Source organism: Leucopleurus acutus, assembly GCF_964270905.1.
Source record: "Leucopleurus acutus genome assembly, chromosome: 20".
Lineage (NCBI taxonomy): Eukaryota > Metazoa > Chordata > Mammalia > Artiodactyla > Delphinidae > Leucopleurus > Leucopleurus acutus.
Genome location: NC_139162.1, coordinates 45,058,532 through 45,084,818, shown reverse-complemented (window position 1 = coordinate 45,084,818; position 26,287 = coordinate 45,058,532). Strand labels below are relative to the sequence as shown.

General features: G+C 38.1%; 1 protein-coding gene across 2 annotated transcripts in view; it reads left to right on the top strand.

The window, feature by feature from the left end:
- The window catches only part of ZNF569 (zinc finger protein 569), a 60,863-nt gene that overhangs the window by 12,651 nt on the left and 21,925 nt on the right, over positions 1–26,287 (top strand). For both annotated transcript variants that reach the window (XM_082862961.1, XM_082862960.1), the window contains one exon: positions 16,268–16,325. In XM_082862961.1, the coding sequence (XP_082719087.1) occupies positions 16,268–16,325 (58 nt within the window). The remainder of the gene's footprint in view (positions 1–16,267; positions 16,326–26,287) is intronic.

The following is a 26,287-nucleotide window of genomic DNA, read 5'->3' as shown; positions in this document are numbered from 1 at the left end:
CCAAGTGGATGTTAGGACATGGAATCCAGGGACACATGGGAAGACAAGGGAAAGAGAAGACTAGGGAAATTTTGGGGTGGTGGTGGAAAGAAAATACTCATCCACGATGGAGCCATTTCCCCAGTATGTAAGTTAGCTCAAACTATCTAGAGAATTGCTTTGGGAAATGCAGCCAGGGGTGGGGCTCTCAATGATTCGAGAGTTTTTGGCAAAATTTGGATTCAAGCAGGCAGAGATGATGATAATGACGATGATGATGATACGCATGCCCAAGTTGTTAATGTTTTTTAACTGTATCCGAGCTCATTTCCGGAGGGAAGTATGCATAGTAGTTCAGAAACTGAACAAATGGATATACCTCAAGTAAGTTCTTCACAAAGGGACAAGAAAAATAACATTTGGTATGAATAGAACATCTAATATGAGAATTTGTTTTTAAAGTATTTCTCCAGTCAGTCCACTTTGAATTCCTCCAAATTTATTCTTTTTTCCCTGACGCCTTGCCAATTGCTACTGCTTTGCCTGTAACAGTTCGCCGCAGCAACTCCAACATAGCGAATTTACTTAACATTAAGATACCATCTTAATCCTAACTTCATGTGGGAGGTATTTTGGAGCCCCATGCCAGAATAAGCTGAGGGACTTTTGCTGTGTACCTTCCAAGTGGGGCAATTCTTAAAAGTTTATTGTAGTGGAGGGACTTTGGGTTTCTGCTCAGGGACATAGATGGAAAGAGCTCTGCCTCCACCCTTAAAACAAGGAAAAAACTGGACGAACTGCAGATTAACAACTTTTTTTGAACTCATCAAAGAACTGAGGTCACAGGGTAACCAACTAACCTGAAATCTGAGGAAAAACAGATGCCTTCTGGGAGAAACAGGACTTGAGCCTTCACTCACATGGGGTGGATACTGCCAGACACCATATAAGCCAGTAAGAAGATACAGTTAAATTTTTAAAACAAATTATCAAAGGTTGAATGTGGGCCAGCAAGAGTATAAAGCCACTGAGGGAGTTGCAAATTTGGGAGTTTTCAATCTCTGTTAGGCTTTTCCTCCAGAAATCCCACCAGACACTCACTGTGGAAATGGAGGAGAGCCCTGTGATATCTTTCCTTGTGGTGCTGCTTTGGGAAAGGGAACAACAGCACAGACCCATCTTTGCTGCAGAATAAAAACTTTAGTTTGTATAATAAAAAGCAACAAAAACTGTTACCTTAGGGCACAGGTGGAAACTTATAGCAGTTTAAGAAAGTGAACTGAAAAAAAAAGCACTACCTCTGGGAGTGGGGAAGGAATATGTGCTAGACCTAGCACACAGCTGGAGGAGAGGCAAGAGCATTCATGAAAGCCACATACATAACCAAGACCCAGGGACATGGGGCCTGCCTAAGACTTAGGCTTAGTGAGAATATAAGAGACTGCTTTTCTCTACCAACCCCTACTGCCCAACCCCCCATGAGGGTAACAAGCATCAAATAAAAATAATACTGGAACATAGCTGGGAGACCTGCAAGAGAGATTCTCTGTGGGGAACAGCACAGATGGAATACTCATTGCCAAGGGAGAAACATATATTGAGAAAACATGCCTGGCAAACCAACCCATACCTTAAACACAGGTATCTTTAGAGGAATTTGAAGCCTGTGGTACAATGAAGGTAACCACAGCAATGAAAAACCTAAACCCCACCCATCTGCTGACTCAAACCCCCGTGTTAAAAACATAGCAGAGGGCTTCCCTGGTGGCGCAGTGGTTGAGAGTCCGCCTGCCGATGCAGGGGACACGGGTTCCTGCCCCGGTCCGGGAAGATCCCACATGCCACAGAGCAGCTAGGCCCATGAGCCATGGCCGCTGAGCCTGTGTGTCCGGAGCCTGTGCTCCACAACAGGAGAGGCCACAACAGTGGGAGGCCTGCATACTGGGAAAAAAAAAAAAAAAAAAGCAAAAGACAAAAAAACCTAGCAGAAGGAAAGGCATGCTAATCTGTAAGCATAAGAAATACTTAACTTTATATTTGCTGTACTACCCAAGGTGTCCAGCTTTCCAAAAAATTATAAGGTATGTGAAAAGGCAAGAAATAACACTTCAAAGAGCCAAAGCAATCATCAGAACCAGACTCAGATATGACGTAGATATTGGAACAACCCAATAGGAATTTAGAATAATTATGACTAATATGTAATGGATCACATGGGTAATTACAGCAGAGAGATGGAAACTATAAGAAAAAGTTGAATAGAAATGCTAGAAATCAGAATCACAGCAGAGGTGAATAATGTTTATGATAGACTCATTAGTAGATTGGACACAGCTGAAGAAAGAATCTGTGAACTTCAATTTAGAGTAATAGAAATTACCTATACTGAAACACAGTGAGAAAAAGAGTGGGTGAAAAAAGCCAGAATAGAGCATCCAAGAGGTATAGGACAGTATAAAATGTCTCATATATGCTTAATTGGAATCCCAGTTAAGAGAGAGAATGAAGAAAAAATATTTGAAGAAATAATGGCTGAGACTTTTTCAAAGTTAATGACACCAAACCAGTAAACTCAGAGACCACCAAGCAGGATAAACACAAATAAAAATGAAAAACACTTTTGGACATATCATATTTTTTAAAAATATACTTATTTATTTATTTATTTGGCTACTCTGAGTCTTAGTTGTGGTATGAGGGATCTTCATTGCCACATGCGGGATCTTCATCGCAGCACGCAGGATCTTTAGTTGCAGCATGCAGGATCTTTTAGTTGCAGCATGCAGGCTGTTAGTTGTGGCAGGTGAGATCTAGTTCCCTGACCAGGGATCGAAACTGGGCCCCCTACATTGGGAGCACAAAGTCTTAACCACTGGACCACCAAGAATGCCCCTGGGTATTATCATATTTAAACTTCTGAAAAAGAAAGATAAGGAAGAAAATCTTGAAGGCAACTTCAAGAAAATAGAAACTTTATGTACTGAGGGACAAAGATAAGAATCACATACAGCAGACTTCTCATCAGATATCATGCAAGCAAGAAGACAATGGAGACAAATTTTTAAAGTACTGAAAGAAAAAAGCTATCAATACAGGATTCTATACCATGCAAAAATATGCTTCAAAAATGAAAAATAAATACTTTTTCAGGGACTTCCCTGGTGGCGCAGTGGTTAAGGATCCACCTGCCAATGCAGGGGACATGGGTTCAATCCCTGGTCTGGGAAGATCCCACATGCCATGGAACAACTAAGCCTATGCAGGGTAACTAAGCCCATGCACCAAAACTACTGAGCCTGTGCTCTAGAGCCTGCGAGCCACAAGTACTGAAGCCCACTAGCCACAACTACTGAGCCCCATGAGCCACAACTACTGAAGCCAGTGCACCTAGAGGCTGTGCTCCTCAATAAGAGAAGCCACCACAATGAGAAGCCTGCATACCACAACGAGAGAAAGCCCACACGCAGCAATGAAGACCCAATGCAGCCAAAAATAAATAAAATACTTTAGACAATCAAAAACTCATTGCAGGCTTCCCTGGTGATGCAGTGGTTAAGAATCCCCCTGTCAATGCAGGGGACACGGGTTCGAGCCTTGGTCCGGGAAGATCCCACATGCTGCGGAGCAACTAAACCTGTGCACCACAACTGAACCTGCACTCTAGAGCCCACAAGCCACAACTACTGAGCTCACGTGCCACAACTACTGAAGCCTGCATGCCTAGAACCTGTGCTCCACAACAAGGGAAGCCACTGCAATGAGAAGTCCGAGCACCGCAATGAAGAGTAGCCCCTGCTCGCTGCAAGTAGAGAAAGCCCGTGTGCAGCAATGAGACCCAACACAGCCATAAATAAATAAATAAATAAATTTTTATTTATTTAAAAAAACTGCCAATAGACCTTCTCTACAGGAGATGCAGAAGGAATATGATATCAATCAAACTTGGATTTGCACAAAGAAATGAAGAGCATTGGAACTGGAATCAGTGAAATTCAAATAAAATTCATTTCCTTTCTTATATGTAATTGCTCTAAAAGATACGTGATCATCTAAAGTAAATATTGTATGTTTATGGCATAGGTAAAAGTGAAATATATGACGAATGTAGCACAAAGGATGGGAGGAATTTGGAATATGTTGTTGTGGTCTTTATACTACAAGTGAAGCAGCGTCATATTATTTGAAGGTAGATGCAGATTTTTTGGGGGGGGGGGGTGTTCCAAAGAGCAAATTTAATCAGAGAAGTGAGAAAATTCAGAAACAAAGGAAAGCAGTCAAGCAATTTGAAACAATAATAGTTTAGCCATTAAACAAAGTTAAAGATCTTTAGTTCCTCCATAAGGTCTGTAGTTAGTATTCTGAGCCATCCTTGAGTTGTTTGGCAGATGGTGAAACCCCCATCAGGTGGAAAAAGTTAACTGCTGCTTGACCATGAGCGAGTTGACCCCAGGTGGGTTGGAACCAGATTGATGATATTGACTCCTGATTACCTCACCACCAACGAATCAGAAGAAGGTGCACAAGCTGATCACACAACTCCACCCCCTTACCCTGTCTTTATTTATTTATTTATTTTTGTGGTACGCGGGCCTCTCACTGTGGTGGCCTCTCCCATTGCGGAGCACAGGCTCCGGACGCGCAGGCTCAGCGGCCATGGCTCATGGGCCTAGCCGCTCCGTGGCATGTGGGATCCTCCCGGACCGGGGCACGAACCTGTATCCCCTGCATCGGCAGGCGGACTCTCAACCACTGCGCCACCAGGGAGACCCATATGTACATTTTCAATATTCTTTTCCACTATGGTTTATCATAGGCTATTGAATATAGTTCCCTGTATTTTATATATATAGTAGGACGTTGTTGTTTATCCTTTCTGTATATAATAGATTACATCTGCTAACCCCAACCTCCCACTCCATCTCTCCCCCTGCCCCTCCTGCTTGGCTACCACAAGTCTGTTATCTATGTCTGTGAGACTGTTTCTGTTTCATAGATAGGTTCACTTGTATCATATTTTAGATTCCACATATAAGTGATATCATATGGTATTTGTCTTTCTTTTTCTGACTTCACTTAGTATGATAATCTCTAGTTGCATCCATGTTGCTGCTGAAGTAAAATTTTAAATGCCATTTTATTAGCACCCCCAAAATACAATACTTAATAAATCTCACAAAGTATGTACAGGCACTGTATGCTGAAAATGAAAAAAAAAATGATGAAAGAAAATAAATTAAAAATAAATGGAAATGCAGCAACATGGGTGGACTTAGAGATTAGCATGTGAAGTGAACTAAGTCAGAAACAGAAAGACAAATACCATAATGAAGGGGTGTTCTGCGGGTTGTCCTCCACTTCATGTTAGTGTTAATAGGTCTGCTAGTAGTACTCCAAATAGGCACTGGCTGAGATGTGGAGATGTTATGCTTCGTTGTTTGGATGTGTGAAGAATTGGGATAAATGCTAGAATTAAGATTGAAAAGATTAGGGCTAATACTCCTTCTAGTTTATTAGGAATTTATTGTAGAATTACATGTGCAAATAGAAAATATCACCCTGGCTTGATATGAGGTGGTGTGTTGAGAGGGTTTGCTGGAGTGTAGTTGTCTGGGTCTCCTAGTAGGTTGGGTGAAAATAGCACTAATAGTATTAAAATTAGTAACAAGGCACCTAGGATGTCTTTGATTGTACAGTGGGGTGAAATGTAATTTTGTCTATATCAGATGAGATTCCTGTAGGATTATTGGAGCCTGTCTTGTAGAGGAATAGTAAGTAGACAGCTGCTAGTGCTGCAATTATAAATGGGAGAATAAAATGGAAGGCGAAGAATCGTGTAAGAGTTGCTTTATCTACTGAAAAGCCACCTCAGATTCATTTGACGAGGCTTGTGCGGATACATGGGATTGCTGAGAGGAGAACAGTATTAACTGTTGCTCCTCAGAATATTTGTCCTCAAGGTAAGACATAGCCCATGAATGCTGTAGCTATGACTGTAAATAATAAGATGATTCCAGTGTTCCATGTTTCTGAAAAGGTATAGGATCTGGGACTCCCCTGGTGGTCCAGTGGTAAAGAATCCACCTTCCAATGCAGGGGACATGGGTTCTATCCCTGGTCGGGGAACTAAGATCCCACATGCCATGGGGGATGCCAAGCTCTTTTGCCACAACTACTGAGCTCACGTGCTTCAATGAGAGAGCCCACGTGCCACAAACTACAGAGCCCACGTGCTCACCCGAGGGCCACAACTACAGAGCCCGTGCGCCCTGGAGCCCACACGCCCCAACTAGAGAGAGAAAACCCACACACCACAACTAGAGAGAAGCCTAAGCACTACAATGAAGAGCCCACATGCCATAACAAAAGATCCTGCATGCCTCAACGAAGATCCCGTGTGCCACAACTAAGACCCGATGCAGCCAAAAAAGTTAAAAAGGGAGAAAATAAATAAAATAAGTAAATATTTTAAAAAGGTAGGATCCATAGTATAATCCTTGTCCTACATGAATAAATAGGCAAATAAAAAAGATGGAGGCTCCATTTGCATGTAGATTTCGGATAGTTCATCCATAGTTTACGTCTTGGATATGTGTTACTGATTAAAAAGTGGTTATTGTATCTGATGTATAATGTATTGCTAGAATAAGCCTGTCAAGATTTGTAGAACTAGGGAGTTCCCTGGTGGTCCAGTGGTTAGGACTCTGTGCTCTCACTGCTGAGGGCCCAGGTTCAATCCCTGGTTAGGGAACTAAGATCCCTGCAAGCCAGGGCGGGGATCTTTTTGTGGCGGGGCCAAAAAAACCCCAGAAAAAAAACAAAAATAAATGCCCAGTAGGGAACCAAAATTTCATCATCATGAAATGTTTGATGGAGCTGGGAGATCGATAAATGCATTGTTAATTTTTGTTGATGGATGATTTTCAGATGTTGGTCATTAAGTATTCTTATGGTTGAAATACAGTGATTTTTCATGTCATTGGCTATGGTTAGATTCCATGTAAGAATAATGATAACATACATTATATTTATTTTAAGTACTATTTTTGTAATTAGTCTTGTAGGTTTTTCTTCAAAACCTTCACCTAGGGCTTCCCTGGTGGCTCAGTGGTTAAGAATCCGCCTGCCAATTCAGGGGTGGTTAAGAATCCGCCTGCCAATTCAGGGGACGTGGGTTTGAGCCCTGGTCTGGGAAGATCCCACATGCCGTGGATCAACTAAGCCTGTGCACCACAACTACTGAGCCTGCACTCTAGAGCCTGTGAGCCACAACTACTGAAGCCTGCGTGCCTAGAGCCCATGCTCCGCAACAAGAGAAACCACCGCAATGGGAAGCCTGCACACTGCAACGAAGAGTAGCCCCCGCTCGCCACAACTAGAGAAAGCCCGTGCACAGCAACAAAGACCCAAAACAGCCAAAAATAAATAAATTTTTTAAAAAACCTATTTATGGTGGACTTGGGTTGATTGTAGGTGGTGGTTTTGGTTGTGGGATTGTGTTGAATTTTGGTGGTTCGTTTTGGGGTCTAATAGCATTTTTTATTTATTTAGGGGGAATGTTGGTAGTATTTGGTTATATGACAACTATGGCTACTGAGCAGTATCCTGAAGTTTGAGTTTCTAGTAAGACCGTTCTAGGTATATTTCTTTCAGGGTTGATCGAATTTTCAATAGTATTCTATGTTTTAAAGCAGCAGTCCCCAACCTTTTTGGCACCAGGTGCCAAAGACATTTTTTCTTCAATGAAAAAATGGTCGGGGGGGTAGGGGGGTGGGGGATGGTTCAGGTTGTAATGCGAGCGATGGGGAGGAGCAGATGAAGTTTCCCTCGCTTGCTTACTACTCACCTCCTGCCGTGCTGCCCTGTCCCTAACAGGCCGTGGACCAGTACCAGTCCGTGGCCCGGGGGTTGCGGACCCCTGTTTTAAAGGATGAAGAAGTGGAGATTGTATTTAAGTTTAATGGACTAGGGGATTGGGTAATTTATGATACGGGTGATTCTGGGTTTTTTTTAGTGAAGAGGCTATAGGAATTGCGACATTGTATAGCTCTGGTACTTGATTAGTAATTGTTACCTGTTGATCATTGCTTATTGGTGTTGTGGTTATTATAGAGGTTACTCGTGGTAATTGAACGGAATTATGCTTAGGGTGAGGGTAATGAGGAATGAAAGAAAATATAGTTTGATTAGGCCTTTTTGGTGTGATACTAGCATAGAAATTTTTATTTGAATAAGGGAAGTAGTTTTGGGTAGATACTTTCTAGTCAGATTAAATCTAGGAAGGCTGATGTGATTTTTGGCTTGCTGATAAATTTAAGTATGGTGGGAAGTTGTGTATAATAATGGAGAAATACCCTAGGGGGTTGGAAAATTTGAAGAAATTTGAAGGGTACTTAAATTTTAAGTTTTGTGCGGTGAGGTTGATTTCAGTGCCAGATGGTTACAGCAAGGGCAGTTAGTTTCAAATAATAAGGTATAGTTATTTGTGGAATTGTTGTTGGGGGAATATTGTTGGAGATAAGAAATCCAGCAAAAATACTTCCAGTTAGTAAACATGTAATAGAATTGATTAGGAGTGGGTTGTTTTCATTAATTAGAATTAAAGTGGAAACGTTTGTCCTAATAGTGCAAGAGAATAATGTGAGTGATATAGACAATTGTAAGGGATGTGGCGACGAGAGTTATTAGTAGGGCTCAGGTATTGGTATATGACATGTTAGCGATTTTGATGATTAGGTCTTTAGAGTAGAATCCTTTGAGGAAGTGTATTCCTGTCAGTGCGAGACTTCAATAATGAGGGCTGTTGTGGTAAAAGGTATTGCTTTAAATAAACCTGTCTACTGAATGTCTTGCTCATCATTTAGGCTATGAATAATGGATCTAGAGCATGTAAATAGTATGGCCTTGAAAAAGGCATGTGTGCAAATATGGAGAAATGCTAGGTAAGGCTGGTTAATACTGATTGTTACTATTATAAGGCCTAATTGGCATGAAGTAGAGATGGCAACAATTTTTAAATGTCATTTTGGGTAAGAGTGCATACTGCTGTAAATAATGTGGTAATTGCTCCGATACATAATATTATTGTTTGGGTAAATTTATTATTCTCTGTTAAAGGGTAAAAGCAGATAAGTAGAAAAGTACCTGGTGGCGCAGTGGTTGAGAATCTGCCTGCTAATGCAGGGAACACGGGTTCGAGCCCTGGTCTGGGAAGATCCCACATGCCGCGGAGCAACTAGGCCCGTGAGCCATAACTACTGAGCCTGCGCGTCTGGAGCCTGTGCCCCGCAACAAGAGAGGCCACGATAGTGAGAGGCCCACGCACCGCGATGAAGAGTGGCCACCGCCTGCCACAACTAGAGAAAGCCCTCGCACAGAAACTAAGACCCAACACAGCCAAAAAAAAAAAAAGAAAACAACTATAAAAAAAATACCTGCTACAACTATTCTTGAGTGGAGTAGGGCTGAGGTGGGGGTAGGGCCTTCTATTGCTGGGGGAAGTCATTTGTGATGCCAAATTGGGCGGATTTTTCAGTTGTGGCCAATACAAGTCCTGTTAGAGGCAGGTTTGGGTGATTTAGGTTAAGTATAAATATTTATTGTAGGTCTCATGCATTTAAGTTAAATGGGAATCATGCTACTGATAATAATAAATCCAATATCTCCAATGCGATTATATAAAACTGTTGGAGAGCGGCTGTATTTGCCTCTGCTCATCCATGTTGTCACCCGATAAGTAGAAAAGATATAATTCCAACTCCTTCTGATCCAATGAAAAGCTGGAAAAGATTGTTAGCAGTGATAAGAAATTAGTATTGTGATAAGAAAAAGGAGTATTTAAAGAATCGATTGATGTTAGGATCTGAGTGCATATATCAGATTGAAAATTCTATAATAGATCACGTGACAGATAATGCTACTGGCACAGATAGTATTGAGAAAGAGTCTGTTTGAAGCTAAGTGATAATTTAAGGGTTTGGATAGTAATTCAATGTCAGCTTGAGATAATTCTTTCTTGTCCTGTGTGAATGAATATTATTGTTGGAATTAAGCTGGTGATAAAAGCATATGAAATAGTGGTTTTTACATAGGATCGATATATGTTACTTTTGTAGATGTTGGTATTTGTTATTATGATTGGTATTGTTAGTATAACTAGTGTAACTAGTGTGAAAGAGGTAAATAAGTTTATTACTTCTGTTTTGAGTTGCACCAACTTTTTGGTTCCTAAGACCAATGGATCAATACTATCCTTTAAAAGCTTGAAAAAGCCATACTATTAGATATGGAGGCATGAATTAGCAGTTCTTGCATACTTTTTTGGTAAACAAGAAGGTTTAGTCTTCCGTTACTAGATTCACAATCTAGTGTTTTTTAAAACTATATTTACAGTACAAGGGCCATAAAATGATTTTGGGACTTAATGATAGGAGTAAGAGAGGTAAAATGTGAAGAGTTATGAGAGCATTTTCTCGTATGGATGATGGCTTAATATTATTGATAGAGTTTGTATATTTGCCTTGTTGTGCTATGATTAACATATATAGAGAATATAAGGCAGTAATTACTATAGTAATTCCTATTAGGATAATGGTGACATTTGATCATGAGAAGGATGATACTACTACAAATAGTTCTCCAATTAGCTTAATAGTTGGGGGTAGAGCTCGGTTTGTTAGGCTTGCTAGTAGTCATCACTGTTGCTATTAATGGGAGGAATGTTTGTAGACCTCTGGCTAGAATTATCATTCGGCTGTAAATTCGTTAGTAATTTGAATTTGTGAGGCAGAATGATATGAATGATGTGAGGCCGTGGGCAATTATTAGAGCGGTGGCTCCTATATAACTTCAAGGTGTTTGGATAAGAATGGCTACGAAAACAAGTGCTATGTGACCGACAGAATAATATGTGATAAGTGACTTTAAGTCTGTTTGGTGTAAACAAATTGAACTCGTTATGATTATTCCTCATAAGGAGAATATGAGAAAGGGTATGCTATGAAATCTGTTAATGGGTTTAGTATTGTTGTAATTCATAGTATACCATAGCCTCCGAGTTTTAGTAGTATGGCTGCAAGGACTATGGATCCTGCAATGGGGGCTTCTACATATGCTTTAGGTAATCAAAGGTGAAGGCTGTAAGGGGTATTTTACTATAAAGCCTATTATACAGGCTAGTCATATGAAAATGTTGGATAAGGAGATGGATATTGCTTGTGTTCAATATTGAAGTATTAGAAAATTTAGTGAGTCTGTGATATTTTGAATATGTACTAGTGCTACTAAGAGTGGAAGCGATCCTACTAGTGTATAAAATAAGAAATAAACTCCTGCATTAAGTCGTTCAGTTTGATTACCCCACCGGGTAATGAGAAGTGTCGGGACTAGTGTTGCTTCAAATAAAATATAAAATAAGATTAATTCTATGGCAGTGAGTGTTATAATTAAGAATATTTGTAATATAATTAGCATGGTAATATATCTTTTTGAGTTAATGATTGTTTGAATAGGTGAACTTGGCTGGCTATTAGTATTAACGGAAAGAATCATGTTAAAATTAATAATGGTGCTGATAAGGAGTTGGAAAAAAAATTAGTGAAAAGTTGAGGCTATTGTCATTAAATTGATTAAGAAGAAAAGACTCATGAGACTAATTAATAAGCTGTGGACTGTGGTATTAATTCAGATTATGCTATTCTTTGATAGTCATAGTTAGTGGTGTTAGTATAATTGTAGGAATAATAATTTTTAACATTGGAGATTAAGATTTTGTACATAATCAGTGCCGTATATGTTTGATACCCTTACTAGTAAGGACAGTCCGAGTGCGGCTTTGAAAGCTGTGAATACTAGCAGAACAATTGGCATTATGCTGGCTAGGGTAGAATGTGTATTTAGAATGATCAGGGTTGCTATAATGAATAGTGATAGTATTATGCCTTATAGGCATAATAGTGAAGATATTAGGTGAGATCGATATATTAATAATCCTACAAGAGCTACTGTGAATGCTATAATAATATTTATATAAACTAAAGGCGCTTGGTAGTGAACTTAATCATAATCTAACAAGTCAAAATAATTTAGTTTAAACTGACTACCATATTCAGTTCATTCTAGTCCTTTTTGGTTAGGCTAGGCTGTTGCTTGTAATAAAATTAGGAATAAAGCTATAATGAGTGTTGTTTTCAGATTATTTGTCTGAGATGCTCAGGGTAAGGGTAAAAGGAGAGCAATTTCTAAGTTGAAAAGAAGGAATGTAATGGCTACTAAGAAAAATTTTATGGAAAATGGTACGTGTGTTGGTCCTATAGGGTCAAACCCACATTCATAAGAACTTGTTTTTTTCTGTGTAAATATTTAATTGGGGAAGTCAGAATGCAATTAATACAATTAGTTAGGCTAGTGCTATGTTTGTAATTAATGTCAGTATTAGATTTATTATTCTTTTTGGGATTATACTGAAACTAATTGATTGGAAGTCAACTGTACTGTTTAATACTAAAAGAATAAGATCCTCATCAATAAATGAATATGTAAAGGAATAGTCATACTACATCTACAAAATGTCAATATCAGGCAGCAGCTTCGAAGCCAAAATGGTGGTTAGATGAGAAGTGATATTTTAATTGATGTAAGAAGAAAATGATAAGGAAAGTAGAGCCATAATTACATGTAGTCTGTGGAATACTGTAGCTATGAAGAAAGCTGATCCATTTGAAATTGTAAAGGATGTTTCATAGTATTCTAAGGCCTGTAGACTTGTAAAATGAAAGCCTAGGGCAATTGTAATAAGAGCTTAGAGTATGTGTTTGCAGTTTCCTTCTATGAGGCTGTGGTGGGCTCAGGTAATGGATACCCTTAATACAGAGGTATTAAGAAGTGTTACTTCTAATGGATTTAGGGGACGGATGCCTGTTGGTGGTCAGCATCCACCTAGTTCAGGTGTAGGGGTAAGGCTTGAGTGATAGAAGGCTCAAAAAAGCCAGTAAAAAAGAAGACTTCTGAAATAATAAGATTATTCCATATCGAAGTCCTTTTTGAACAACTGATGTATAATGGCCTTGGGAAATGATTTCTCAGATGATGTCTCATCATCATTAATACGTTGTTAAGGCCTAGTGATAATAATGTTGAATTGAAGTGAAATCATGTAATTAGGACTGATGTTATTATTAGAAGGGCTGAGAGAGCTCCTATAAGGGGTCAGGGACTGGGATTTACTATGTGATATGCATAGGTTTGGTGGGTCATTGTGTATTGTCATGTAGATAAAGACTTACTAGTAAGGTAAACGCATAAGTTTGAATTATGACAATGGCGATTTCGAGGATAGTAAGTAATACAAGGATAATAAATGTAATGAGGGCTGTGGTGGTGCTAATATTCAGCAATGCTAGAGTCACTCCTCCAATTAAATGAATAATAGATGTGCTGCTGTGTTGTTAGCTGTTGATTGTACCGCTAAAGCTATTGGTTAAGAATGAATAAGCTAATAGTTTCTATGATTACTAGTATAGGAATAAGGAACTGGTGCTCCTTGTGGTAGAAAATGAGCTAAGGATGCTTTTGTTTTATGACAAAAGCCTGTAATTACAGTTCCTGCCCTTAGGGGAATTGCTATTCCTAGATTTATTGAGTTGTGTAGTAGGTGTAAATGAATGTGGTAATAGTCCTAATAGATTTGGTATTTTTGTTTGTTTGTTTGTTTTCTTTTGCGGTACGGGCCTCTCACTGTTGTGGCCTCTCCCGTTGCGGAGCACAGGCTCCGGACGCACAGGTTCAGCGTCCATGGCTCACGGGGTCCAGCCGCTCCGCGGCATGTGGGATCTTCCCTGACCGGGGCACGAACCCGCGTCCCCTGCGTCAGCAGGCGGACTCTCAACCACTGCGCCACCAGGGAAGCCCCCTAATAGATTTGTTGATCCAATAAATAAGATGAGTGATATTAGTATTAGTGCTCAGGTTTGTCCTTTGTGATTGTGAATAACTATTATTTGTTTCAGTGTTAGCTGAACTAGTCATTGTTGAATAGAAATTATACGATTATTGATTAGTTGATTAGGTGTTGGGAGTAAAATGCTCAGGAATATGATAATTAAGATAATGATAGGAAGTCCTATTATTGTTGGGATAATGAAAGAGGCAAGTAGATTTCGTTCATTTTGTTTCTCAAGGGGTAGGTTGTTTTTGTATTTTGGTAGACCTCAACTCTGGGTTTGAATAATATATTTTGAAATTTTTAGTTGGAATATAATAAATAGGAGTAGAATTATTGATAGAATAATAATAAATCATGTTGCTGTATCCAGTTGTAGCATATCATTAAGGGGAGTTTTAACTCCCAGTCTTTTTTTTTTTCCTTAAGATATTTTTATTTATTTATTTATTGGTTGCATTGGGTCTTTGTTGTTGCTCGAGGCTTTCTCTAGTTGAGGCAAGTGGGGGCTACTTTTTGTTGTGGTGCGTGGGCTTCTCATTGTGGTGGCTTCTCTTGTTGAGGAGCACGGGCTCTAGGTGCGCGGGCTTCCGTACTTGTGGCGCAGGGGCTTAGTTGCTCCACAGCATGTGGGATCTTCCCAGACCAGGGATCGAACCCATGTCCCCTTCATTGGCAGGCGGATAATTAACCACTGTGCCACCAGGGAAGTCCCCCTAACTCCCAGTCTTTAACTTAAAAGGTTAATGCTGTTTAGCTTCTTAATGAATTTATAATATTGATGCAGATCATTTTTCAAAGTATTTTAGTGGTACTAAAATGGGTATAAAACTATGATTTGATCCACAAATTTCTGAGCATTGTCCGTAATATAGACCTCATTGTGTTGATATGAGAGTTGTTTGGTTTCGGTGTCCTGGAATTGCATATATATTATATCATAAATCAGGGGTCCCCAACCCCCGGGCTGTGGACCGATACTGGTCTGTGGCCTGTTAGGAACCAGGCCGCACAGCAGGAGGTGAGCGGTGGGCAAGCAAGCAAAGCTTCATCTACCACTCCCCATTGCTCGCATTACCGCCTGAACCATCCCCCCTGCCACCATCCGTGGAAAAATTCTCTTCCACAGAACCGGTCCTTGGTGCCAGAAAGGTTGGGAACCGCTGCCACACATAATACATTATATGTATAACCGTGCATTAATTAATTACCCCATGCTTATAAGAGTGTATGTTAACCCAGAGGTCCCCAACCTTTTTGGCACCAGGGACCAGTTTCCTGGAAGACAGGTTTTCCACTGTGGCGGGGGGCATGATTCAGGCCGTAATGCCAGCGAGCGATGGTTCAGGCGGTGATGCTAGCGATGGGGAGTGCCTTGCTCTGGCGCTACTCACCTCCTGCTGTGTGGCCCGGTTCCTGACAGGCCGCAGACCGCCGGGGATGTGGGGACCCCTGCATTAACCTGTTGATGGTACATACTACATTATACTTATAATCATGCATTATTTACCCCATGCTTATAAGCATGTACATTATATTATGAATATTACATAATACATAATATTATTAATCGTACATAGTACATTGTTTTATGATTCAGTTTGTATTTGGGCAAAATAATATGTTAATTGTTTTTAAAAAAATCAAATAATGCTACTAGACTTGTAATAAGAATAAGAAAAACTAGACCCTGTTCCTTTTTTCTCCCCATCTCTAATTCCTGTCCCCAGAATCACTTTCAACTCTTAACTGTGCCTTCTTTTGTTTACTCTGTTTTTCCAAATCATATGTTTATCCTGCTATTATTTGACACTTTTCAGATTTAGATTTTTTATACTATGGAAAATAAGAATTAAACGTTCTTACCACCACCAGTACCTCTGATACACATCACTCACACACACAAACTTCTCCTGACTCTTTTCTCAAAATATAAAATCGCCACCATTTTAGTTAAATTCCCATTTAGTTTGTAGTTAAAATATTTCTTTTAAAAGCCTCAATACATTAAAATACCTTAGGTGTGTTGTCAGTTTCATAATTTTCTTGGTGATGTGCTTTCGTGAAGCTATATATCTTTCTGCTCCATGTGAACTGTTTATTCTCTGATACAGAGCTATTGATAAATTCATGGGGCATCTCCTACACGTGTACTCCTATTCCTGTTCACCATATGCATAAGTTCCACATGATGTAGTAGTCATCTTTATACCTGGGGAATGTATATTCTTGGCCTTTCTGATGGCTCTAAGTATCATTTTGCTATAGAGAGACCTTTAATCTACCTTGTGGGCGCAGATTTCTGAAACTGCAAAACAAACCTTGTTTAATGGCTTTTATTCTCTTCTCCAGCTCTGCCTTCTCAGGCGCAGTCCACTCCCAGAAAGAAAAGGAAATGACTGAGTTGCAGGTAAATTTTAAGTAGTATATTTGTTCCCTGCCTTATTTTACAGTGCAGTTTAAGGGAATTGCAGTAATCCATACACTAAATTGGAAAATCCTATACAGATAAAACATATTTTCAGAGGAAACAGAGTTGGAAGATTAAGACCAGGAAAGAGTTAAAATATGATTATGCAGAAATGCTTTCATTCAGAGAGATTAAAGTTGGGCTTCAATTTTGAATTTCATTATAATAGGTAAACAAGGGCAGAAATTCATTACATAATTTGCATTGTCCATAAGGATAAAAATGAACATTTATTAGCAGAAGTAAGTATTTCATTGGCACCTAGGTCAATGAATACATTGTAGTGAGACTTCCCATAGTTGGTAAACGCAGCTTTTCTAGTGTTTTTTTTTTTTTTTTTAAATAATTTTAAAGTCTTGGCCATGCCACACGGCTTGCAGAATCTCAGTTCCCCAACCAGGGGTTAAATCCGGGCCATGGCAATGAAAGTGCCGAATCCTAACCACTAGACTACCAGGGAACTCCCCACTGATGGTCTGTTTTGATCGAGGATAAGGCAAAGAATATATGTCAAAATAGCCCAACATTGGAAAGAACGCAAATCAACATCAACAGAAAATGGAATAAATTATAGTATTTCATGCAATTGGACACTATACACATAAACACACACACACACACACACACACACACACACACACACACACACACTCCCTAAAGCAGATTACTGCTACTTATAACAACATAGATAATCTCACAAACATATGTCATAAGAGAAGTCAGAAATGAGAATACATTCTATGTGATTCCATATATATGAAGTTAGAAAACTAATCTCAGTGATAGAAAATGGTGGTTACCCCTGAAGGGGTATTTACTGGGAAGGGACATGAGGGAATCTTCTAGTATGCTGAAAATGCTTTGTATTTTGACCTGAGTGGTAGGTACACAAATACATAAATGTATAAAAATGTCTCAGTTTGTACACTTAAGATTAATGCATTTTACCACATTATTCTATGCTTTCATACCTTATTTTTAAAAAAAACTAGAATATCTGAAGAAATAGATGGGATGTGTCTTTCAAATGACCCTGTATAATTATCTTTTTCCATGTGTGTTTGCTGAGATTCAGCCACAGTCTGAAGTAATCATTTATGGTAAATTCTTATAATTTTAGTCCACTAGAATGTGAACAAAGTATGCTTTATTTGGTTTACTGCTGTATCTCCAGCCCCTAGAACAATGCCTGGTATATGTGGTTTTTGTGAATGTTTGTGGTTTTAATGAATTGAATCCATGGTTCCTTATTTCTTCTTCATTTTACTCTTAGAATAAGTAATGCCTGTCTCCTCTTCAAGGACATTTCCTTTTCCTCAGAACTTCATCCTTTTTCTTCAGACTTCTTTTGGAATCTTTCTCTTTCAGATTTATCCTGCACTCTTAACTACTGAACAAATCTCACTTTACTGCCTTTTCAGCCTTAGCTCAAAGCTTTGCCATACTGAGATATGCCTTTCTTTGACCGGGTGCCCCTATCTAGCAGCTTCTCTGATCTCTAGTTTTTTCCTCAGTTAATTTTCAAAGTGAATACGTGTTTAACCAGCATAAGCACTGGATCAAGAAATGGAATATTACACTAACACCCATTAGACTCCTGCACCTTTCCCAGTTATTACCCTCACCCCAGGGGTAACCACTGTTCAGATTATATCACTATAGATTATTTATGCCTATTTTTAAACTTTATGTAACCTATATACTTTGTGTCTGACTTCTTTTGCTCAATATTTTGTTTGTCAGATTCATGTTGAATCATTGCATGTAAGTAGTTTACTTAACCTTACTACTGTATATTATTTAATTAATGTGAATAAACCATAATTTTATGTATCCATTCTATTACTGATAGGCATTTAGGTAGTTTTTATTTGGGAACAATTAAAATATTGTTCCTATGAATTTTCTTGTAGGTTTTTGTTGTACATATGTACATATTTCTTTCTACCAAAGTAGAATTTCTGAGTCATAAGTTATGTTTAAGATTACCTTTTATTGATACTGCCAAACAGTTTTCCAAAGTGATTGTCCAAAATTGTACTCTTAACAGTGTATGAGAGTTCTGATTACTGCAAGACAACCATCTTGAGTGTATTTTCTACAGTCACTAGCTGTTTTTTTGGCATAATATCAAACTCATAGGCAGTAAAAAAAGAAGCTCAACTAAATTTAAGTACATAAAAATTATATTCTCCTATTGATACAATCACCATAAAGTAAATTGGCAAAACTTGACAATAATCTTAGTAATACATATGGCAGACCCAATCTGGTATTTAAGTACATATTTACAAACCAAATTAAAATCCAATAGAAAACTGCATATAGGACATGAAAAACAAATCCACAATTGAAAAAGTAAGAACAAATGCCCGATAAAAATTGTAAATAATAATAAAAACTAATCTCTATTGTTAAAGCTTTTCAGCGATTACCTCATATAGACTTCATAAAGAATCTTTTTTTTTTTTCAGGAGTTAAGAAACAAGCATAGAAAGATTAAGAAATTTGCTCAAGGTCATAGGTAAAGGATGTAGTAGAATCAGGATTTAGTCCCAGGTGGTGTAACTGTGAAGCCTGTAAACTTAACCACAGTCCTGTATGACCTCAGCCTCACTCATGATTAATGAAATGCAAATAAAATGACTTTCTAAAATAATCATCAGATTAGTCCAGTTTTTCATCATATCTCAAATCTGATCACTTGTCAACATTTCCATGGCTCTTGTAACCCAGGCCGTATCATCTCTTACCTGGAAGTACTTCAGTAACTGCCTGTTAATCTCCCTGCATACATTCTTAACCATCTGTAGTCCATTCTCCAGAGAACAACTGAAGTGATAATTTAAAAACCTGAGGTGTTAACTTCTCTGCTTAAAATCATCTAATGGCTTCCCATTACACTTGGAATAAAATCCAGGTTCTTATTGTCCTTTACAAAACCCTTCATGATATGCCTTCTTCCTATGTCTTTACCATTATCTTCTGCTACACCCTCCCTCATTCACTGTCTTTCAGCGATACTAGCTTTTTCCACACTTGGAACAGACAAAGTTTATCCCTGGGGAACTTTGAACATGCTAGTAAAGCTACCAGAAAAGACTAAAGTCCCAACTCAAACAGCTCCCTCTTACTCAGTTCTATTCAGGTCTTCGATTGATTGGATGAGGCCTACCCATATTAGGGAGGACGATTTGCTTTACTCACTTTACTGACCCAAATGTTAATCTCATGTAGAAATACCCTCACAGACACACCCAGAGTAATGTTCAGCCAAATGTCTGGGCAACCTGCGACCCAGTCAGGTTGACGCATAAGATCAACCAATTACACTATCTTATTCTATCTTACCTATTTACATGTTTATGTTTTCATTTGTTTCCCTCAACTAGTATGTAAGTTCCAGGAGGACCAGAACTTATGTCTGTCTTACAGCTATATCCTTAGGCTCTAAACCAGTGCTGGGCACATCTAGTAGGTTGGTAACTTATTGAATAAAACACCATAACTCCAGGGCTCAAATAAGAATTATTTTCTCATTCTCTTCAGTGGCAGTTAATATTCATAATGAAAACCTCAACTACTATGAGACCCTCAAATAGTCTCTGAGCTGTCAGAAAAAAAAGTTTCAATTGTTTCATTCTCCTGTTCCACTACTTTAACATATAGGGGAAATAGAAGAGTTGAGATTTAGGAGGTATTGGTGAGACTGAGGTAAATGAACTTGTTGACACATTGTACCTAGGTGTTGAAGAAGAGGTAGGAATCAAAGCTTATGCTACAGGGCTTCCCTGGTGGTGCAGTGGTTGAGAGTCCACCTGCCGATGCAGGGGACATGGGTTTGTGCCCTGGTCTGGGAAGATCCCACATGCCGCGGAGCGGCTGGGCCCGTGAGCCATGGCTGCTGAGCCTGTGCGTCCGGAGCCTGTGCTCCGCAACGGGAGAGGCCACAACAGTGAGAGGCCCACGTACCGCAAAAAAAACAAAACAAACTTATGCTACAGTTCCATTTTTCAGAAAAGGTGTTAGTGTTGCCATTAATCAAGATAAGAAAGTTAATAGCAAAAATTGCTGAATATTATATCTCCTCAAATACCTGATATGGAATAGGTAATGTTACCTGAAATAGTGAACTACCAATGGCAAACTACTAACTGGATTCTAGGTAGTAAATAAACATATGATAATTAGAAAAGCAAAATTTCCTATTAGAAAAGACTATATTTTTACAGTCTGTCAAAAAACCCAGGATTCATGAAAGAATCTCATCATTTTCCTAGTTGTGCCCTTTTCTATTGAGAATGATTAACTCTTAAAAGAGAATTTAAGAGAATATTTATTCCAATCTTTTCATTTTATAGATGGGAAGCTTTTGACCCAGAGAAATTTTAAACATTGTTTAAGTAAAGCCATATCAATGCAGTTTAAAAGAAAGAAAAAAGGCTATTTGTTAATATCAGGTACTATAAAATTCAAGACAGTGAGCTTTATTTTTTTATTGAAGTATAGTTGGTTTACAGTGTTGTGATAATCTCTGCTATATAGCAAAGTGATTCTGTTATACACATATATACATTCCTTTTTTTTGCTGTTTTTTTATTTTTTTTAACTATACATTCTTTTTTTAATATTCTTTTCCATTATGGTTTATCCCAGGAGATTGGATATAGTTCCCTGTGCTATATAGTAGGCCTTGTTGTTTATCTATTCTAAGCGTAATAGTTTGCATCTGCTAACCCCAAACTCCCAGCCCACCCCTCTAGCCCCCTCCTCCCACTTGGCAACCACAAGCCTCTTCTCTATGTCTGTGAGTCTGTTTCTATTTGGTAAATAAGTTCATTTGTGCCATAGTTTAGATTCCACATATAAGTGATATCATATGGTATTTGTCTTTCTCTTTCTGACTTCACTTAGTATGATAATCTCTAGTTGCATCCATGTTGCTGCAAATGGCATTATTTCATTCTTTTTTACGGCTGAGTAGTATTCCGTTGTATATATGTACCACATCTTTATCTATTCATCCAAGACCATAAGCTTTAAAAAAACAAAAAGAATGATGCTTTAAAATGCTGATAAGTGCATTAGGTAATAAAGATAAATGGTTAGGACTACTTCTGTACCAAATAAACTGCAGAAAATTTACTATAAGGAATACTGTGAAAAATAAGAAGGAACATATCAATAGGAAACTTTTATTGGTCTGTCTTAGCTCATGATAGACACATAAAGCAGACAACAAAATGAACATAACTACCAATAATAATTTGATAGAGCTAATTGATTATCATAGCTTATAGCCTGGAAACAATTAATATCCTTTTTTTAGATATGGAAAAACTAAAAAACTGACCATATATTAGGCCTGAATAAAACTCAATAAATTTCAAAAGTACAAACTGTACATGTTCCAGAATGCAGTTTCATAGGAAGTTAATAATAAAAATTCAAAAAGAAAACATTTCCACATGGAAAATTTAAAACTAGCATAAGCAACTTAGATCAAGAAAGACATAAAAATTTATGTTACAGAACATCTAAAAAATAATGTACAGAAGAAAACCTGCAGGCTGAATAATAATGATATGTTAATAAATATAAACAAAATGAACAAAATATAGTTCTAGAAATTAGAAACAATGTGAGAAAATAGAAGAAGGAATTGATGAGAATAAACTTGAAATCAGTGAGAACACAGAAAATTGAACTAATACAGAGCTGATTTTGCTTCCATCTCTCTCATCTTTTTAAAAAATTATTATTTTAAAATCTAGGAAGAGAGAGGGAGAAATAGAATAAACAGCCATATACCCAATACCTGGAATTAGCATATTTAATATTTTGTCATTTTTGCTTTGAGATTTTTTTCAATAAAATAATTAGAATATTACAGATACTCTGTCCCCAGAGTCAGTCACTTTCATGAATGTTATGTATATCAAGTGTCCGTGGTTTTATGTTTTTACCACACTGATTTGTATATATGAATATTATATAATGTTGCTCTCTGTTTTAGATTTTTAAATAATAGGGAACATAATGGACTGACAGTTCTGCAACTCATTTTTTCACTCCATATTGTTTTCAAGACATATTCATGTTAATATATGTATTTCTGACTTTACATCCTCTTCCACTGTTTTATTTTTCCTTATGTCAATAGCATTCTATCTTAATTACCATGTCTTTATTATTATAAATATTGGTATCTGATAATGAAAACAAATCTCCATCTTTGTTTTTCTTTAACATTGCTGTAGCTATTTGTAGTGATTTATATATTTCCTTAGAAATTTTAGAATTAGTCCATTTCCACAATTAAAACTGCTTAGGTTTTTATTTCAAATTGAACTGAATTATGTTTACAAATATATCATCTGCAAATAGACACTTTTCATCATTTTGAATTCTCATGCCCCCCCCTTTTTTCTTGCCTTATTTCAATTGCTAAATGTTCAGTATAATGCTGAATAGATGTGGTGGCAGTCATCTTTGTTTCATTCTCAGTCTTAAGGGTATACTTTCAATGATTCACCAGTAAGTACAATATACCATGAAAGTTTTTTCGTAAATACTCTTACAGATGAAGGAAATTTCCTTTTATTCCTAGCCTGCTAAGGGGGTCTATCATGAATTGGTATTGACTTTTGTCATACAGTTTTCTTGTATATGTAATTTTTTTAAAAATAAATTTATTTTATCTCTTTATTTTGGCTGGTTTTGCTCTTTGTTGTGGTGCATGGGCTTCTCATTGCAGTGGCTTCTCTTGTTACAGAGCACGGGCTGTAGGTGCGCGGGCTTCAGTAGTTGTGGCTCGCGGGCTCCAGAGCGCAGGCTCAGCAGCTGTGGCCCACGGGGTTGGTTGCCCCGCGGCATGTGGGATATTCCTGGACCAGGGCTTGAACCCGTGTCCCCTGCATTGGCAGGCAGATTCCTAACCACTGCGCCACCAGGGAAGCCCGTATATGTGATCTTGATCAAATAATGTTTCTCCTTTTTTCTGTTAATTTGGTCAATTAAAGTGATCAATTTTTAAAATTGAAGTATAGTTGATTTACAGTATTGTGTTAGTTTCAGGTGTACAGCCAGAGAGATTCAGTTATAAATATATATGTTCAGATTATTTTCAATTATAGATGTTGAAATATAAATACAAGATATTGAGTATAATATCCTGTGCCATAGAGTAAATCCTTGTTGCCTGTCTGTTTTTTGTATAGTACTTTGTATCAGTTAATCTCATACTCCGAATTTGTCCCTCCCCCTCCCCTTTGGTAACCATAAGTTTGTTTTCTATGTCTGTGAGTCTGTTTCTGTTTTGTATATAGATTCATTTATATTTTTCTTTACAGTCCATATATGTGATATCATAATATTTGTCTTTGACTTACTTCACTAAGTATAATATTCTCTAGGTCCATCCATGTTGCTGCAAATGGCAATATTTCATTCATTTTATGGTTACTAACATTCCATTGTGTATATATACCACATCTTCTTAAGCCACTCGTCTCTTGATGGGCACTTGGGTTATTTCCATGTCTTGGCTATTGTAAATAGTGCTGCCATGAATATTGGGGTGCATGTATCTTTTCAAATTAGAGTTTTCATTTTTCCTGGATATATACCCAGGAGTGGGATTGCTGGATCATACGGTAGCTCTTTCTTTTTTATCCAATCTGCCACCCTGTGTCTTTTGATTGGAGCATTTAATCTATTGATATTAAAAGTAATTACTGATAGGTATATACTTATTGCCATTTTAAACCTTGTTTTCCAGTTGTTTTTCCAGTTCTTCGTTCATTTCTTCTTTTTGTTCTTTTTCCTTTGTGGTTTGATGGTTTTCTTTTGTTTTATGCTTGAGTTCCTATCTTTGTTTTTTGTGAATCTGTTATATGTTTTTGATTTGTGGTGACTGTGGAGTTCAAGTTTGTTGGCTCATGACTATCTCTACTTGTGTTAAACTTATAGTCATACAAGTTCACACCTCCCCCACATTTTGTGATTTTGATGTCCTATTTTACATATTTATGTTTTACCCTTTTGCTATTAATTGTAGTTATGTTGCTTTAAATTTTCTTTTATTGTTTTTAATCTATGTACTGGCTTAAGTGGCCTTCAATCTTGTTATATATTTACCTTTCTTATTGTGATTTTCCCTTTCCTATAGATTCTTGTTTCTTGTCTATTTGGAGAAGAGCCTTCAATATTTCTTTTAGGGTAGGTTTAGTATTGCTGAATTCTATAATTTTTGCTTGTCTGAGAAATTCTTTTTTTAAAATTTATTTTATTTTTGGCTGTGTTGGGTCTTCATTGCTGTGCGTGGGCATTCTCTAGTTGCAGCGAGCAGGGACTACTCTTCGTTGTGGTGTGCAGGCTTCTCATTGTGGTGGCTTCTCTTTTTGCGGAGCACAGGCTCTAGGCGCGCGGGCTTCAGTAGTTGCAGCACATGGGCTCGGTAGTTGTGGCTCGCATGCTCTAGAGCACAGGCTCAGTAGTTGTGGCGCATAGCCTTAGTTGTTCTGTGGCATGTGGGATCTTCCCGGGCTAGGACTTGAACCCGTGTTCCCTGCATTGGCAGATGGATTCTTAACCACTGTGCCACTAGGGAAGCCCTGCTTGTCTGAGAAATTCTTTATCTCTCCTCCTATTCTAAATGATAATCTTGCTGTAGAGTATCCTAGGTTTCTGGTTTTTTCCTTTCAGGACTTTGAATATGTCATGTCACTCCCTTCTGATCTGAAAAGTTTCTATAGAGAAATCAGCTGATAGCCTATGGGGGTTCCCTGTAACTGACTTTTTCTCTTGCTGCGTTTAGAATCCTCTCTTTAACTTTTCTCATTTTAGTTATGATATATTTTGGCATGAGTTTGATTGGGTTCATCTTGTTTGGGACTCTCTGTGCTTCCTGTACCTGGATATCTGTTTCCATCTTTAGGTTTGAGAATTTTTCAGCCATGATTTCTTCAAATACATTTTCGATCCCCTTTTCTCTCTCCTGTCCTTCTGGAACCCCTATTCATAGCTTGGCACATTTTATATTATCCCATAGATCTTGCATGTTTCTTTCTTTTTTTTTATAAATTTGTCTTTCTGTCTGCTTTTCTGATTGGGTGATTTCCATTATTCTATCTTCCAGATCACTTATTCACTCTTCTGTGTCATTTAGTCTGCTATTCATTGCCTCTAGATTGGTTTTTATCCTGGCAATTGAATCGTCTAATTTTGATTGGTTCACCTTCATAGTTTCTAGCTCCTTGTTACAGTGATCTTCATTTTTATTGATAATCTTTCTTAATTCCTATAGCATTTTTATTACCCTTTTTTTGGGGATTTGGGGTCCAGTAGACTGGTGAGGTCTGCTTCATTATTTGTTCTTTCAGGGGATTTCTCTTGTTCTTTTTTTAGGAGTAATTCCTCTGCTCTTTCATTTTACTTAACTTTCTCTGCTTCTGTGAATTTAGGAGAAACAGTTATCTACTGTGTTCTTGAAGGGGTGTTTTTACATGGGAGTGTCCCTATGTAGACTGTGTGTGTCCAACATTTTTGGTGCGAGGGCTGGTTTTGGTGTGGATGTTAGCCACGTTTTTCTTCAGAGTGTGTTGCCTGTTATTCCCTTGATAGTTGGTCTTTTGGTATCCAGAGCCTGTGCTAGATGGGAGGTGGGGTCTCTTCTTTGTTCCATGGCTGTCACCACCCTGTCGGGGGCAGGGTCTGCTTCCCAAATGTTGGAGTAGAAGTCCTAAGGTCAGGTTTCTCAGGCTCTGTTGCCCTTCAGTGCATGCCCTACCCCAAAGAAGGTGAATGCTGAAGCAAGTGAGGCCCATGTGCTCATAGCAAACCTATGTGCCACGTGTGTAGGTGTCCAGGGTTCTGCTCAGAAGCAGCACAAGGTGCATTCT